General features: G+C 47.7%; 1 protein-coding gene across 1 annotated transcript in view; it reads left to right on the top strand.

The window, feature by feature from the left end:
- The window catches only part of MOV10L1 (Mov10 like RNA helicase 1), a 1,432,366-nt gene that overhangs the window by 423,921 nt on the left and 990,357 nt on the right, over positions 1 to 18,088 (top strand). The window contains exon 9 of the mRNA XM_069627860.1: positions 14,821 to 14,935. Coding sequence (XP_069483961.1) covers positions 14,821 to 14,935 — 115 coding nt within the window. The remainder of the gene's footprint in view (positions 1 to 14,820; positions 14,936 to 18,088) is intronic.

Genomic DNA, 18,088 nt, shown 5'->3' with positions numbered 1-18,088 from the left:
TGATACTGGTTTTTTCTTTACCGAGGATTCCCAGCCTGACGACTGGAAATATTCATGAGCATGTGAATCCATGCCAGACCCATGCTGGAGAACAACAGTTACAGGTAAGTAACTTGTTCCTTGTCGATCTCTGAAGTGAAAGTCCTCATAAATGCCACCTTAACATCATTGAATATGTCGCAGGAGGAATTGATTAATACTCCAATTAAAGTCAAAAGCCGTTTCTTTAATAACTCCTGGGCACGTAACTCAGATCAGATTGGAGGTTACTCCTCTTTCACGACTTATGCCACTTTCAGGCATGCAGTTACACCTCGGCTGCCTTATTTACTATGCTTCCCTGACAGAGATGCAAGACGGTCCTACATGCGATTCCGGTTTGGATCTTATCCACACGGGCGCTCGGATCAGGAATTGGTCCCGCTATAGGGATCTGGCGAAGTGGGAGGGCTGCAGATTTTGCTTAAATATCTCTGAGAGTGAGACACTGGAACATCTGTTTATGTATTGTAACTTCTTTCTCAATCATAGGCGATGTTGCTGGAGTGCTTTTTTGACCTCTTACTCTTTGCTTGAATGTCACCTAGTCTGGCTTAGATGCATGCAGGGAAATACCAATTCCATCATCTTAGCAACTGTTAGACTTGTAATGATTGAGGAGCAGTTGCCACTTAACAGGGCCATCTTAAGTGGGCAGTTTTTAGCCTCTTCTGTTTCTAAATAATTTGTTATGGTGTAATAAGTTTACTATTTGTTTGTTTTTGATTGCTTGTCCTTGCATGTTGCTTTTTACAGATTCTCTAGCTATTTGTGATTTTTTACATGATTCTGTGTTGATTGATTTCATTAGGTATATATTTTTTTTGTACATATTTTTGTGGGATTATAGAAAGTTGGTGGAGGGTAGTTCTATTAAATGCTTTCCTCTATGGCTCGGCAATATGTAAGTGTTTTACCCTGTCTTATCTGCTCAAGTAATGACCAACTTTGATGAAATTTTATATGAATTCTTATATGATGTATAATTTGTAAAGGTGTAAATTAATTTTTGCTACCAAAACAAATTTTAAAAAAAACTGGCAGTGGTGGCAGCTCACCTACACAGACAGTCCATTCCGGTGTACCCTTATCTAGACAACTGTCTCATAACTGGATACACGGGTCAAGCATGTCTGGAGAACACCCAAAAGACTATAGTCCTTCTGTTCCAACTGAAAAATCAAGTCTTCTCCCCAGCCAGGTGAAACAATTTCTGGCGGCACTGATTCGTCCAGAGACTGGCTTGTCTTCCCCTCCAGCGAGAGGATCCAAAGCATGTTCCAGATCCTTCAGTATGTAGTCAGTTGTCAGATAGCCGAACGGAAAGCCATGCGGCTACTAGGAATGATGGCATCCTACATTTTCCTGGTTCCACACGCCTGTTTGTGCATGTGTCCTATGCAGGAGTGGCTCTCGAGCCAATGGTGTCAGGCAAGCGGTCATTGGGGCGATCTAGTGGTCGTCTCCAAAGACCTTGTTCTGTCCCTTTAGTGGTAGACGAGCGTCTACCTTGGGTAGATCACCTTCTACACCAAACAGTGCACGGCAGGTGGTCCCAATCGGTAGCGAACAAACACATCAACCTGCTAGAGCTACTCCCTGTATTCAAAGCCCTTCATACTCCACTGCAAGGGAAAACCATTCTAATGCTTACATACAGCACCACAGCCATATATTACTTAAACAGGGGAGCTCTCGTTCTCCAGGGCTGTCCAAATTGTCTCATGGCATTTGCAAATGGGCACTCAAACACAATATGTTCCTCCTGTCACAACACAATTTAGTGGAACACAATCCTCTGGCAGACATGCTCAGCAGACACGTGCAGCTACCCATAGAGAATGAATGGTGCTTGCACAAACACATGTTAAACAATGTATTTGTAGAATGGGAACATCCAGACATTGACCTCTTTGTAACACTGGAGAACAATGTCCAAACTACGCCTACAAAGGATGTCCAAGGGGAACAGTGTTCAGATCACATGGCAGGGAGATATGCCTGCACTTTTCCCCCAGTTCCTGTCCTCAACAGGATAATTCACAAGATGCACCAGGAACAAGTTACACTAATCGTGATAGCACCAATGTGGGCTTGTCAGCCATGGTTCTCACATCTCATGAGAATGTCCCTTTGCCCTCTGGTGAGGCTGCCTTTCGCCTACAACATGCTGTCCCAAGATCAGGGAACAACTCTACACCCATCTCCAGCTCCCTCAAAGTTGTATCGACATCCTTAGGGAGGCACGGAAACCTAATACCAGACACTGTTATTCCAGCAAGTGGAATTGCTTTGTCATTTGGTGCAGTACTCGTAACATCAATACAAGTGACTGGTCACCTACACACATTAGTCCTCTATCTAACCCACCTCTTAGACTCTGGACTAGTTTTTAACTCGCTGAAGGTCCACCTTGCTGCCGTTTCTAATGGAGTGTGTCCTCCCACGTATTCCTCATCTTATGATATCTTTGTTTCCAGCTTCAGCTACTTCGGAAATGTATTTCTCTCGGCAGAGGGCAATGTGTGTCGAGGCGGTCAACTCGATGTCCTTCGAGGGCCTCCATCTTGGCTGACGTCATCGTCCAGTGCATATACCACTCGCAGTGCCAATTGGCTTCAGTTCTGTTTTTCCGCAAATGCGATTGCTTCAAGAATTACGACACGCTTCAGTTTTCTAAGAAAAGGTTTCAAAAAAGGCCTTGTCTCCAGTTCTGAATACTCTGAAGACAGACTTCAAAAAGTGCCTAAAATGCAGCACCAAAATGTCCATCATAGACCAGCATAAAATATGCATCTGGTGCCTGGGTGTCGAGCATGTAACCGCCGACTGTTGAATCTGTCAGTCGATGACAGATAAGGCTCTTAAAAGAGTGTAAAACTAAACTTATCAGTGGGTTAGATTGTCCCCAAATCCCTGTCCACGCCTTTGAAATTTGGGTCATCCCACAAGTCGAGAGATTCTTCTCATAAAAAAAGATCAACAAAAAGATCACACTTGAGGAGCAGACACTCATCGCCGTCATCCAAACTATCGAAGAGAAGGCATGATGAGCACCTTCTTCTTCCTCCGATTAAAGGAGCATAGTCTGCCCGACTAAATCCTCCTCCAAAGATGAGGGGGAACTCTTTAGAAAGAAAAAGGTTAAAATCTCCAAGGAACAGGCCTCGTCCTCCTCAAAAGGTAAGAAAAGTGGCCATGCTACGGTCGAAGACCAGCATAAGGCCAAGGCAAAACCCTGCATGCCCTCAAGCCCAGGCCATAAGCCTAAGACTTCTTGTATCTTCGAGTACTCGATGACATGAGAAATAGTCAAAGAAACCGTTAAGTCGAGGGCAGTGTCCTTTGAAGCACAAGTGCAAGGTCACATAGTTGATTCCATCGACGCCACTGACGTTCACACCGTCGACGCCATTGACACTGATACAAAAAAGATCAACGCTGACTGTACATTCATCAACGCCTTTGGCTCAAAAAACTCAGGAAAAGATTTTTAAACCTCTTCCAAAAAAAATGTTTTCAAGTCCTTGACATCAATATGTGAGGGTTATGATACATCAGATGAAACCCCCTCTATGTGGTCTTCAATTGGATACCCCTAGTATTCATAAGAAAACTAATGTCCCTGAAAGTTTAATTTCAGAAGAGACCAGTTTTAGGGAGCTGCATGATACCCTACATACAGCTGGTGGGGTAGACACCTCCCCAGAACTAGATTTTGGGAAACCGGACTCTACTGATCATGCGGATGCATCATGTTATGTTATGTTAAAATATTTGTAACGCGCACCTGGTACCCATAGGCTAATGGGCGCAAACTCGCAAACAAAAAACATACAGAAGGAAACAAAGAGCGACTAGGCTACGACTAGTGGTCTCAATGCTCAGACAGGAGGTGAAACCTCCTTCAAGTTACGAGCTTCGCACAGGACCTTCTGTGGTTGGCCTACACTGCGAGGACACCGTTCTGAAAGGAGAACCTTTTTAGCAGCCATGGACAGAGATAACAGTAGTGACGGATGCCTCATTCATGGGGTAGGGAGCCCACGCCAACTATCTGACAATCAGCGGTTGTTGATCTCCATCGGAGTCCAAAGTATACATCAACTTTTTTGGAGCGGAGGGCAATCAGACTTGCGCTGAAGGGCTTTCTGCCCTCTGTATGGGGAAAGAATGTCCTGATAATGACGGACAACTCAGTGGCCATCTACTACCTCAACAAGAGAGGTGGTGTCGGGTCACTACCACTGGGCAGAGAAGCAATGCAGCTCTGGTTCTGGGCAATACAAGAAGGCATCTCTCTATGCTCAGTTCACCTAGCGGAAGAGGAGAACAGGGCGGCGGACGCTCTGAACAGGCAGAGCACAGTCTCCCATGCGTGGCAACTAGCTCAGGAAGTCCAAGAGATCTTCACCCTTTGGGGAACCCCTCAAGGGATCTGTTTGTGACCAGTGTCAACTGGAAGTGCGAACTGTTCTGCTCCAGGGAATTTCCTCCAATAGGAGATCTACGAGATGCGTTCGTAGTGGACTGGAAGTTTCCACTCCTGTACGCGTTTTCTACAGTCCCTGTCATTCCACACGTGATCAGGAGGTCGCGAAAGTTTGGGAAATCCATGATCCCAATTGCGGCAGATTGGGCTAGGAGAACGTGGTACCCAGGCCTTCTGGACATGTCCATCTGCCCTTGCAATATGTCTTCCAAAAAGGAGAGGACCTTCTCTCGCGAGAGGTGGGTCGGGTTCTCCATCCAGAGGTCAAGACATTCAACCTTAATGCGTGGTTTTTGAGAGGCTGAGATACAAGGATTGGGACCTCCCGGAAGACGTAATGGAGATTTTGCTTTCGGACTGAAGTCCAGCAACAAAATCCTTATACCGCTGCTGTCTGCAGCTAGTGTAGGGAGAAAGATGTGGACCCTTTTCAATGCGATACACCTACGGTGTTATCATTGCTGCTGCATCTGGCAAATCGGGGCCTCCAGATAGGAACAGTCAAGGGTTATCTAGCAGCGCTTACCATATTCAAGCGCACCTCAGAGGAGACATCCTACTTCAAAATACCCTTAACTCAATTTCTTAAAGGACTAACAAATGTGCTTCCTCCTACACCATTCCAAATACCAACATGGGACCTTAATTTGGTTTTAAAGTTTTTGACGTGCGCTCCTTTCAAGCCGCTCCATTCCTGCCCTTTAAGGTTGCTAAATTACAAAACGATCTAGTTAGTAGCGATAACAGCCCGCATTATCCTGTAAATTCTGTTTAGCACCTTTGCCAAGGATAAGGTTGTCCTTAAGGTCAAACCCTCTTTTCTACTTAAGATTGTATCGGATTACCATTTCGGCCTTCTATCCTCCACCTCATCCTGCCAAGGAAGAGGAAAGATTTCATAGACTCGCTCCGAGGAGAGCGCTAAACATTTATGTTTCAAGAATGGAAAATTTGCGATAACACAACCAACTTTTCATTGGTTATGCAGGACACAAACTATATCTGTCAGTCACCAAACAAACTCAATCCAGATGGATCATACTGGCTATTTCGGAGTGCTACAGGACAGCTGGGAAAGATCCTCCAGAAGGCTTAAGGGCTCATTTCACCAGGGGGATGGCACTTCCTCTGCCCTTCAGATGGGAGTTCCAATTCTTTTTTTGATCAAAGATTTTATTGGTTTTCAAGGTTAAAACAACATTACATTCATCTCTCTACATTCCAGGGAGGGGACACGTGAGGGGGGAATGGGGGGGGGAGAGGGGGAAGAGAGGGAGGAGGGAGGGAGGGAGGGGCAAGTGCCAGGGAAGGGTAGTGGTGGGAAGAGAGCAAAGTAATCAAAAGAAGAAACAATAACAGTAACAAACTCAGCTTCAGGGACCTTGGTCCAACAGACCGTCGAATTTAACATAGGATGACTTCATGACACGGGGTGCTCTTAACTGAGTCAATATTTCCCTTTCGGTGGGCCTTACACAGACTCAGCGGCTACAGGGTCGCCCTTGGCCTTCAGCTATCCTCTTCCCATCTTCTCCATATTTTCCCCGCCTTTTGCAGGCACCCTCTTGCTTTGTACACCCGGTGCTCCATTACCGCACATATGTCCACGTCCGAGACCCACTGGTCATAGCTGGGTGTGCACTCCGAGCCCCACAGTTGTGCAATGTTCCGCCTAAGGACTGCAAACGCGGTTTACCACAGCAGTTTCTCATAGCGGCATAAGTCAGATTCCCCGGAGACCCCCAGAAGCAATTGTTTCGGGCACCTCTGTATCGTCTTTCCCAGAACGCTAGACAGTTTGTCGCAGCGTTTCTGCCAGAGCAACTGAATATTACTACACCCACAGAATATGAAAAAAGGCACCTTCCTCTCGCTTGCAGCGTAGGCACTTTTTGTCCGCGGCCCTGCTCCATCGGAAGAGGGCTACTCTCGGGTAGTAAGTGCGATCCAGGATCTTCAACTGGACGAGTCGGAGTCTCGAAGAGATGGTGGTTTCATGCGGGTACATCAGGGCCTCCGTCCAGTCCTCCAGAAGGAGTGGACCCACATCTCGTTCCCATTTTGATTTCAGACTGGATAGTTCCGATGTCGCAAAGGAAGTTATCACAGTGTACATGGTGGAGGTGACCTTCCGCTCTACCCGATCCAGGACTTTGTTTCGTTCAAGCGGGGAGCTTTCCGGCAGGTCTTGTGTGATCTGTCAATGGGTCGTCTAAGCATGATTCAGCTGCATGTGGTGGAACCTCTCTGTGTCCGGCAGGGAGAACCTCTCTTGCATTATCTCGAATGTTGCCAGGTTGTCCTCCTGTACCACATCCCCAACGGTAGAGATTCCACGCTGGGTCCACTCGGGCCATCTCGGTAGTTTTCGTACTTCGGGAAGGTTGAAATTGTTCCACAACGGTTGGGCCAGTGTTATTTTCCCACCCCACCCCAAGAATCGAAGCGCTTCCTTCCAAACTCTCGTTATGTGGGATGCCATATCAGATTTCGGAGGGCGATCCAAGTCTCTGTAGAGGTGCTCTATTGTCTTATTTGTAGTGTTACAGTGGAATCCCTTGATGTGTGGGAGGCTCCCATCACCGTGAAGCATGTCGTTTACCACATCCATCTAGCTGGCCCAGTAATATGATTGCAGCCTGGGCAGCCCGATCCCCCCTTCCCAGACGGACCTCTGAAGGGTGACAAGAGCAATTCTTGGGTGGCCTTCTTTCCAAAGCAGTTTCCGGAGGGTGCATTCGATTTTGTGGAAGTCCCGCTGGTCGATGTACAATGGCGCGTTTTGCAGGATGTTTAGGAATTTAGGGAGGGCAATCATTTTAAACAAGGCGGCCCTACCCATCAGGGTCAGTAGCAAGGAGATCCAGTGGCGAGTGTCGTCTGCAAATCTTGCCACCAAGGGGGAGAGGTTTAAGGCTGTATATTCAGTAAGGTGCGTCGTGATGTGTATCCCCAGGTATTTGAACTGTTCCTTCTCGATCTGGTAGGGGCCGGTCTCCAGACTCACCAATGAGGTGTTCCCTATAGGGAAGAGGATGGATTTGGACCAGTTCACGCGTAGTCCACAGAATGCCTCATATTGGCCCAGCAGTTGCATCACTCTGGGGCAGGAGGTGTTTGGGTCCTTCAGGTAGATGAGTAGGTCATCTGCGTAGAGGGATATTCTATCTTCCCAGGTCTCGGACCACCGGAAGCCCTCCCAGGTTAGATCGTTTCGCAGCAGGATCGCCAGGGGTTCGATGGCAATAGCGAAAATCATGGCCGATAGTGGGCAGCCCTGCCTTGTACCCCTTCCCAGATCGAACAGTTCTGATCGCCAACCGTTGACCCTGGTCCTAGCAACCGGGGATTCGTATAGCAGCCTCATCCAACTCATGAAGTTCTCGCCGAAGCCCATGCAACGCATTATGGTCCAGACAGCCTCCCATCTCACCGAATCGAAGGCCTTTTCAAAGTCGATTGCTAACAGGGCTAGTGGCCCCTGTATGCTGTCGGCTCTTTCCAAGGCTGAGAATAGTCTGCGGAGGTTCATGCGAGTTGATCTTTGTGGCATGAAACCGCACTGGTCCGGGTGAATCAAGGAGGGAATTACCTCTTGTAGGCGGTCCGCTAGAAGCTTTGCCAGTATTTTAGTCTGAGTTGATGAGTGAAATGGGCCTGTACGAGCTACATCTTTCTGGGGGATTGTCCGGCTTGGGTATCACTACTATTGTTGCTTCTCAGAGATCTGGAGGGAGAATGCCCTTTTCATGTGCATGGAGGTACATTTGCAGTAGCTGGGGTGGCTATCACGTTGGTACCCACCCTTCGCCATAGCTCCACCGGGAAGCCATTTGGACCAGGAGTCTTACCGGTCTGGAGTCCAGAAATGGCGGCTAGAATTTCATCCTCAGTGATCTCCCGCTCCAACCGTTGCCGCTGCGCCTCATTCAGGGTAGGGGTTTCAATTCGGTCCATAATTGTAACGTCCATCGGGGTTGCGGATTCACTATAAAACTCTGCGTAATATTCCGCAAAGCCCTGGGTTATTTCCTGGTCCGTCACCCTTAGGTTTGATCCGTTCGCTTCGAGTCTCCGGACATGGCTGTGTCCCTGCTCCTTCCTTTCCAGCCATGCCAGCATCTTGCCGGCCTTGTCACCCGTTTTATAGATCTTTGCTCTCATAGCAGTGTGCGCTTGGCGAGCGTTGTCTATCGCTATGCTTTGCAATCTTTTTTGTGCTAGTAGCAACGTCCGGTTAGAGGCCGGCGTATTTTCATTTACGTGCCCCTCCTCTGCCTGTTTGACATGGAGCTCCGCTTCAAAAATCTTACTCATGTGCAGCCTCCTTTTGGCCGCCGTCCATGATTTTAGCTCGCCCCTTAGCACCGTTTTATAGGCTTCCCATAGCATTTCAGGATTCGTTGCCGTCTGTGTGTTTAACTCAAAGTATGTGTTGGTGGTCTCCTGTAGTCTGTCTACCAGCTCAGGATTTCCCAGATAGTAACTGTTTAGGCGCCAACATGGCGGTGGGATCCTCCGGGACGTTATAAATAACATTTCTAGCGGAGAGTGATCAGAGATGCCTCTAGGCAGCATGTTTATTTCCTGTGCCCTATATAGGTCAGTTGTGGGAGTAGTCCAATCTGGAGAGCGTGGCATGGGCCCCCGAGTGGAAAGAGTACGCTCTAGTGTCTGGGTGAAGTTCCCTCAACACATCGCACAGGCCGAGTGCGTTGGCGATCGTGGCAAGCCTAGTGGGGACATTGGGGTTCCTGTTTCGTATGTGCGATCTATCCAGGGTAACAATCATGACTTCATTGAAGTCACCAACTGGTATCATGCAGTTGGAGGTATCATTAGCAATTAACGGGGTGATGTCAGTGAGCGTGGTTCTAGAAGGGTCGGTGGTGCATAGATAGCTATCGGTGCGATGGAATGCCCCCATAAGTCGCCCGTCACATATATGTATCTGCTGCCTGTATCATGGGTCACTGTGTAGTGGTGGAGGGGGAGGTTTTTGTGTACCAAGATCATGACGCCTCTCGAGCCCATTGTGAAGCCTGAGTGGAACGTCAGCTTATAATTTGTACGCCTAAATAGGGTGCATTCTGTACCTGCGAGATGTGTCTCGGATAGGAACACTATATCAGCCCCCCGTCTGTTCAAAAATTGGCGCACCAGGCGGCACTTTATTGCATTGCCCAGGCCATTGACGTTCCACGACATGAGCCTGTGTTCTGAGAGTGTCGACATTGTTATGATACTCTGCCATGTGAGCATGTGATGGTGGCTGCCCTGATTGTCACCGGCAGCGTTATGCGCCTGTTGGAAATATGCCCGTGGTGTACTGACATCCTCTCTGGCCATGTTACTCTTAGTTCGACAGGTCCCTAATGAAGCTGTGCTTAACAAATCCAAAACCCCCCACCCCATACTCCTCCCAACTAGAAGCATCGGTCGCCCAAACAAAGAATCTATGGTGTCAACTGGACACCTAACATGCACTGAACTTGATATCAAATAAAAGTGGCCTTCCCCTAGGTGGAACCCGGGGGGAAGGTAGTACTCCTCTAAAGGTGATCCCCGAGGGAGTCCACACGTATACTATGCCTGGAATTTATTGCACTCTCGGGGGTGGGGGTGGGGGGAGGTTCTACTTCTATTATAGGGCTTGGGGCATACCGCGGCAGCTACAGATGGGTAAGTGCTGCCTATCATTGTGTGTGTGTGTGTGTGTGTGTGTGTGTGTACTGTGGAAAGATCTATGGTCTGACTTGAGTATCTCAGTGTGGTCACAGGATTTTGACAGCCGTGGTGAGGGGTGGAGGTTATCACCCCCCTAGGTCTTCCGGTGGGTCCTGCGGTGGCAGTCGTCGGGGGTTCCCGCCGTTGATTTGGCAGAGGTCTTCGATTTCTTCCCCTATTTTCACAGGGGGCGGACCAATCTCCCTCTGTTTTGCTCGGCCCAGCGCCAAGCCTCTTTAGGGTCACTAAAATGGACTGTTGTGCCTTTGTGATAATCTTGAGCTGTGTAGGGAAGAGCAGGCCGTATTTCACTCCCATCGTGTGTAGCTGCCTTTTCAGGGAGTCGAAGGATTGCCTTGCCCTTTGCACTTCCCTCGTGTAATCCGGGAAAAAGGCGATTTTGGAGCCATTGAACGCGACAGCTCCTTTGGCGTGCGCATGTTGCAGTAGGGCGTTGCGGTCTCTGTAATTTAAGAATCTTGCTATTACAGTTCGTGGGGGGGCGCCAGGCGGTGCCCTCTCTATGGAAAAGAACTCTGAAAAGGCATCGGGCTCGTACAGGTCGGAAAGCCATTGTTAGAGAAAAAGTTGCATGCAGGCGCCCTCTGTCTTTTCGGGTATACCCAGGATGCGCACATTGTTGCGTCTGGATCTGCCCTCTCCCTCTTCAATTCTGTCTTCCAGCACCTTCAATTTGGACAACGTGTTATGAAGCTGCTGTTTCATGGTGTTCATCCTGTCCTCTGTGTTGGAAATGCGCTGCTCAGCCTCCCCGGTGCATGCCGTTAGTTTTTGGAGGTTGTGCCTGAGGAGGGAAACATCCATGCTTATTCCGTCCATTTTCTGCTCCATGGACGTACGGGAGTCGGTAATGGCGGCCATGATGTCTTTGAGCGAGATTCCTTGGTCCGTCTCCATATCGTCTGAGGATTGCGGGTGGTGTTCAGTGGGCTGGGGTGGAGGAATGGTGTACTGATCCATTCTGCTTTGGGCATGAAGCTTCCTCGGCCTGTCCTTCCCCATGGCACCAAGTCCACCTTGTACGCTATATGGACCGATGTGGGTGCCCGTCCAGCCAGCTTTTGCCTGAGCACCACGCTTCCCGGTGTGCCTCTTGTCTCTTTTACCTTGATGGCAAATCGCTCCCTATGTTGCTGCTGTGCTCCGGGGATATGTCCTCACTCCAGGGCCAACGCACCCGCCCGCTGCCCAGCAGCAGCACGCTTTCCGGGGCAAGGCGTATCCCTCGCTCTCGCACCGGCCCACGGGTCCGTGCGTATGTCACTGAATCAGCGGCTCCCGCAGGGGCGGAAAGGCGGAAGGGCCTCTTCTCTCCGGGCCTCCCCGCTCGCCTATTATCGGAGGGCAGGACTCACACGGGTGCACGGCCCTCTCTCCCTTTGCTGGCCCTCATGACTTCCCGGCCAGTGATGATGCTCCGGCCAGGCCCACCGAAGGGCGGTAGCCAACGCGGAATGCCCAGACTCCAATCTTCGGCATGTTCTCCCACCGCTTTCTTCTCTGTGCTGTCCTGCGAGAGCGTGTCCGCCGATTGGGGCCTCTCCGGGACTCCGCTGGGTCTGCACCCTTCTTCCGCTGTGATCGACCAGTCTGTTAAGGGTTGGGCACTGCCTCAGCGCGGCCTTGCTGGATATGCACAGGACGTTCAGCTGCGTGCGCCCGCGGCCATTTTGAAAACAGACTAGTTGCTGTCGCCACAAAACTTCACACGGTCGTCTCCGGTGAATCCGACCGCGGTTCTCTTCGATCTTCGCTCCGGGTGTGCCCAAGGATGTTCGCCGTCACATCGGGGTATTTCCAGCTCTTATTACCCCCGAAAACAGGCTTTTTTATAACAGGATGTTAGTGCGGCCGTGGGAGCCGAGCAGAAGCACGTCTACTGCATCCCGCGGTTAGCTACGCCCCCCCTATGCTCCATTCTTGACAAACATTAACTCTCAAATTCTTACTCCCTCCTGCAAAAGAGAATAATACTGCTTTGGGAGTCTATCATAAAATGAGGAATGCGTGGGAGGACACAATCCATTTGAAGGACAAGTTACTTACTCCTCGCATAGTTCTTTTGACTGGATGTTCCTCCCACATATTTCTCATCGCTCTCCCAACCTACCCCATTATGGAATTTCCGAGCTTTAGACCATGCAATCCTTGAAGGTCTGATAAATTAAAGGCACTTATCAAGGGCAGTAATTCTGCATATGGGTGGCGCAAAAACAGGACTGAAGCCAATGGGAGCTGCGCGTGATATATGTACTGGACAATGATGTCAGCTCAGATGGAGGCCCTCAAGGGACATAGATTAAACCTTTTTGACGCACAGCGCCCTCTGTCGAGAGGAAATACTTTTTGATGCAGCTGAAGCCGGAAACCAAGATATCATAATATGAGAAATATGTGGGAGGAGAATTCAGTCGAAAGAACGTTTCCTGGGGTAAGTAACTTGTTCTTCTGCTTACACCTCAAAGTAAGATTTCCTGGTGGGGAAATCGCTGTAATCAAGGCTTTCATGGAAGGGGTAAAAAGACTTCACCCTCCCATTTCTCAAATGTTGTCCTTACTAAACTTATGGGCACTTCTATTGAGCCAATGAACAAAGCTAGTCTTAAGGATCTCACCTACAAGACTGTTTTTCTTGTGGCTATTACTTCTACTAGGAGAGTTAGTGAACTGCAGGCTTTCTCACTTCAAGAGCCATTTTACTAATCGGACAAAGTGGTTTTGCGCAAACACCCACGCTTTGCGCCTAAATTTATTTCCAAGTTCCATGTAAACCAGTCCATTGAACTTCCAACTTTTTTTCAACATCCCAATAACTCAGCTGAAAGAAGCCTCCATGCACTGAATGTTAGGAGAGCAGTGGTGTATTACCTTGATACGACAAAACCACTTTGGAAGACAGTTCAATTCTTTGTCTCTCTTGCCGCTGGTAGAGAAAGGGACCCTGTCTCTTAAGTAAGTAAGACATTTCTAGGTGGATTGTTAAATGCATTCAAATTTGTTACTCTCTGGCTAAGAGAGATTTACCTTTTATGCCTAGAGCACATTCTACTCGAGGCACAGGGGCTACCTGAAGTTCTGTTCACACCTTGTTTTGTTTGTTTGTTTGTTTTAATAATTTGTAAGGCACACCAAACCCGAATGTATCTGGGCGCAACAATTTACAAGTATACTTTCAACTTAGGTAGTTACAGGAGATGTACATTTTATACAATGCACACATTTATAATTTGAATATACAAATATTTACACATTTGGAAGTACAAATACTTACACATTTTTGATGTACACATTTTTACAAGTTAGGACGTACAAAAGGTACAGTATGCATAGCATGGTATTATAGGCAGCATTAGGTCATCCAGTTACAGCGTCGTTGGTCATGTGTTGGCGGACAATCAACATAGATAATTTGTCATTAGATCTCAGCCAGTTTTGCATATTGCGTCTGAAGTTATGGAAGGATTGGTCCATTCTCAAGGAGTAAGGTAATGTATTCCACGTTTGAGCCGCCATTACTGGAAAGCTAAATCCTCTAGCTTTTTTTAGTTTAAATCTGGAGACCGTCAGACAGAAGGAATTAGCTGTTAGACATCTCTTTGCTGCTGCTCCTTCACTCATCCCACCACCATCCGCGGTACTGCTTGCTAGTCTTTGCACAGCTTGTGATTCTAAGAAGATTCACAAGCATCAGAAGACAAACATTAGTCACCGTAGTCATATTTCTGGTGCTTGTATCTGCTTAGATTCACATGCACCCACCCATCATCCCCTCTTAGAGTTGAAGTAAGTGAGACATCCTGCACCTTATTTTCTTCTGTACTCACTCATGCATTCTAATCTGGCTCCCTCATGGCAGAACAAAAACAGCCGGGGGGACCTCGACGCGTCTGAGTTTATGGGTACACTACACGTCACAATAGGGATAGTATTACAGGCATGCCCAGGTCGGCGTCCCTTTTTTCGATCTTTGAAAAAAAGATGCAATTATCTGCGATTACCACTAGATGTTGGACTGTATGCACAGATTATGAATCTAAGCAAATACAAGCACCATAAATACGATTACAGTTAGTAATGCATGTTTTACATGCTGAGTTGAGGGGTTTGGAGAGATGTCTTTCTACAGGAGTATGAGTGGGACTTGTAGGGTCCCGACTCTCATCCCCCAGGAACAGAGGAGGAGGCCTCATTGAAATGGAGAAATGGAGAAATGGATCCATACCGTCACTGGCCCCCAAGTTCTGATTGAATAAGCAGAAGGCCTCTTAACAGGTTCGGAATACTACTTTGTCACATCCCATTTAGATTTGTTTGTAATATTTTAGTAGCAGCCTAAGAGCTTACAACGACGAGGGTTAGTTATTGTTATTGCCTGCCGAGGAAGCATGAGAACCGACCCATTACATAATTTATGATTGTTGTTTAATGATCATAAGCTGATTCATGTTGCATGGAACAGTTATTTTATACTGCCAATATAATGTTTTCAATCTCTGTTTAAGGTGCTGCTAATGTATAACATTGTTCTGTTTTACATGTAGAAATTCAAGAAGACAACTACCAAGCTTTCTACCACCATATCCCATTCCTGATAGATTGAAAAAGTGTATGGAACAGGAAAAAGATGTTCTTATTTTTGAGCCTTGTCTTGCAGAGGTACTACACTTCATATAGATGTGCATGCATGTGGCTGTGTATATGATTTAATTGTTTTGTTAAGACTTGTGCCATTTCAATACAGTTCTTGGAGGCTTTTCAAAAATGCAGCTTTTGAGTGTCAGGACTTGCATATTTTAATTTGAAAAGGACCTATTATGATTTCTGACATGCACATGCAGTGCACAAGCCAGCATGAAACCCCACATCAATGTTCAATAAACTCACATTTATGTAACTTATTCCCTGCATGTGGAAAAGTAAATTAGAATGGACATCTTAATCCCACAAGTTTTCTCGGTTTTTGAAATGGCTCTGAATGTGCATTGTTCTCAGTTCAGTTAATTGGCTTTATTTCGACCAAAAGGTCATAAAAGCAACATCACATAAAATACATCTTGGGAACAGTATGCACAAAAAACATTAAATACATAAAATGCATAAAATCAGCAATCCAACAACTCATCAAAAATACAAAATACATGCTATACACCCTCCTTAATCTTCTTTTGACGCACTCTCCAAGCCCACTTTAGATAGCTGCAGGTTGCTGTGAGAAACCTGAAGGTGTCTCCCTAACTTGTCCCCGGGGATCTGTCATCCAGGTGGCCAGGACACAGCCATCGCTATTGGATCCAGTTCTTGGGGGTAGACCAGTGAGGGAGGATCATCTGGATGGGGGTGTCCTCAGGAGTGGGAGTGGGAGTGGGACACTGACGGGTGAGGCAGTCTCCCACTTCTTTTGACACCTTTTCCCCATCCTACCATGTAGGACATTCAAAACCATTGCCCCCCCACCCCCTTTCTGCTACGAACACTTTCGCACGACACACCAGAGAACGGACTAACACCAGAGCAGTTTACCTGGCATGTCCCAATGCAGACGTCTTGATCAAAATCACACACACACCTGACGGCCCTTTCCCTTCCTCATAGGGATAAAAGACGGAGCAAGAGAGCACAGTACGAGCACAGCAGACAGCACGACGAGACGGCTAACCAGGCATGGCAGTTCAAGAGAAGGAGAAAGACGGCGGGAAGCAAGAGGGTGGCGAGGATAGAAGCAACCTTGCCCTTTTCGTCCCAGGCCCTTGGAACCTTTGAAGAAAAGACCCTAAAACCGTGAACAATAGCACAAGTGTCTTCAGGCAGATGTCAACGGTACACATAGCGTGCAGACGCTGATAAGCAGGAGTGAGGGAGACTCCTGCTACCGTGGTACAGGCCTTGACTCCAGTTACGTAGAAAGCCAAGCGGTTCATCAAAGCCGGTGAGTCGAGGGCAGAGCCGATAAGAGCCGGGCTATGTTGAATGATAATTGCAAAGTGGCAAGATGAACTGAGTTAAAAGAACTGTGAAAGTGTTGAGGGGAGACCAGCTGCAGAGGAAACCGACACACCGTGGGTGTCTCTCCGAGAGACTGGTCGATACCCCTTAGAGTGAATGAAACTTCAGAAACCAGAAGGCCGTATGAGAGCCGCAAGAAGAGGTCAAAGTGGTCATACTGGAAGTCAAGAAAAATCCTCGTACAATCAAAAGACTTTGATCTACAAACACAAGAAAGTAAGGGAAGTGAATCCCGCATGGTGAAAGTAAGGGAAGTGACTCCCGTGAACATTGAGAGTAAAAAGGTGAATATGAAACCGGCAGGAGTGAACCCGAGGAGGGGTGCTGATTAGAAGAGGGGCAAAGTCTAGAAGTCCCAAGAAACAGGGTGTTGACCAGGGCAACGTGACCAAGGGATGTCCACCGGAACTGTTGGAAGAGACATTAAAAATTGAGAAGGGTCTGCGCCCAGAAGTGGGGGACCCAGGGGTTAGTCATTATCATCCTGATCAGATTAACCTAAGAAAGAGAGGTTCACAGCAAACTAATTGAAAGACAATCAAGGGGAGTGAATCCCGCTAAGGAGGAAACAGGAGAAGTTCACTGTCCTGCTGCTCATTTGAAATCTGAGCCTGACCGACGGAGAATCTAAGAGAAACCGGAAAACAGGAGAAGTACACTGTCCCACCTGGCCATGGGGGAGATCCATGGATGGAAAGCTAACACCCTGAAAATACTTGAAGCAGAACTTTTATGTTTGTTATTTTTCCAGAAAACCTATCGGGACCTTGGGGTCAGGAACACACAGCCGCATAGGCCTTGATATTGATTAGAACTGTCAAAAGGGTCAAAACCCGGAAGAAGGGTACCCTGTGGTGAAGCTGTCACCCAAAGTGAACTTTGTGTTTGTTTTGTTTATTGAATACATCAGGCCCTCGAAAGCAAGAGTCTTTCAAGAGGAACGAGACTTGGCCATCGACGCTCCTGATTGCAGCCATTGGAACTGTTAACTCGTGCTGGGGAAGCTCCACTGTGTGCTGTGCTCCAAGCTGCCATTTTACCCCTTGCAGAAAACGTGGGGAAGGGAGATCCAAGCTAACGCATCCTCACATATTAGTTACAAACACTTCTTTCTTTCCCTAAAAACGATCCCACACCCATTTTTGTGTTAGTTGTGAGGTTTGGCGATAGTTTTTTTTAGTATAGGCCCTTATTATTTGACACGACGCCACCAGGTCTGCCTTATTTTTCATTTGATGGTTGATGGTTGCTCACATCTTAGAATTAGGTTTAGATTAGGCGTTTTTCCAACCTGCATACAGTTTAAATAAAACACCCTTGAACTGTGATCCTGTGTGCCTCTCTTTACTGTTGTCACCGTGAGTTCCTCATCAGTTCAGCAAGGACATCAGTAGAATCCAGGTACTTGGCCATGGCTTCTGCAGTGGTCCTGCAACCATAATACAATGACCAGGATTAAATTCACTAACAAAACCAGTAAAACCTCAATAGAAGTGTCCACGCCAGGTGTTTGGTGTGTTGGGAACTCCTTGCTGGTGTGGGCAGTATTCCACTGCTAATTGTGCTGAAAGAATTGAAATTGACACCATTGCCGCATCGCGGGTGAAACGAAAGGAAGCTAGTGCGGACTTTAATTCCTAGGAGGAAGCGAGTAGGCAGTAGCTTAAAAACTCCTTGGCCACGCGAAGCGCCTGCACCAAGTGTCCTCGCCAATTTTTCGGTGTTCGGTCGGAGCTTGGAGCCGCGGTTGTGGCGTCCCCCTCTTCTGTATTCGATTGGCTCGCCGGGTAAGGCTTTTCCTCGCTT

This window comes from Ambystoma mexicanum, chromosome 12, assembly GCF_040938575.1.
Source record: "Ambystoma mexicanum isolate Mex_15411 chromosome 12, UKY_AmexF1_1, whole genome shotgun sequence".
Taxonomy (NCBI): Eukaryota; Metazoa; Chordata; class Amphibia; order Caudata; family Ambystomatidae; genus Ambystoma; species Ambystoma mexicanum.
Note: the sequence above shows the minus strand (reverse complement) of the source record. Positions and strands in the feature narration are given on the sequence as shown.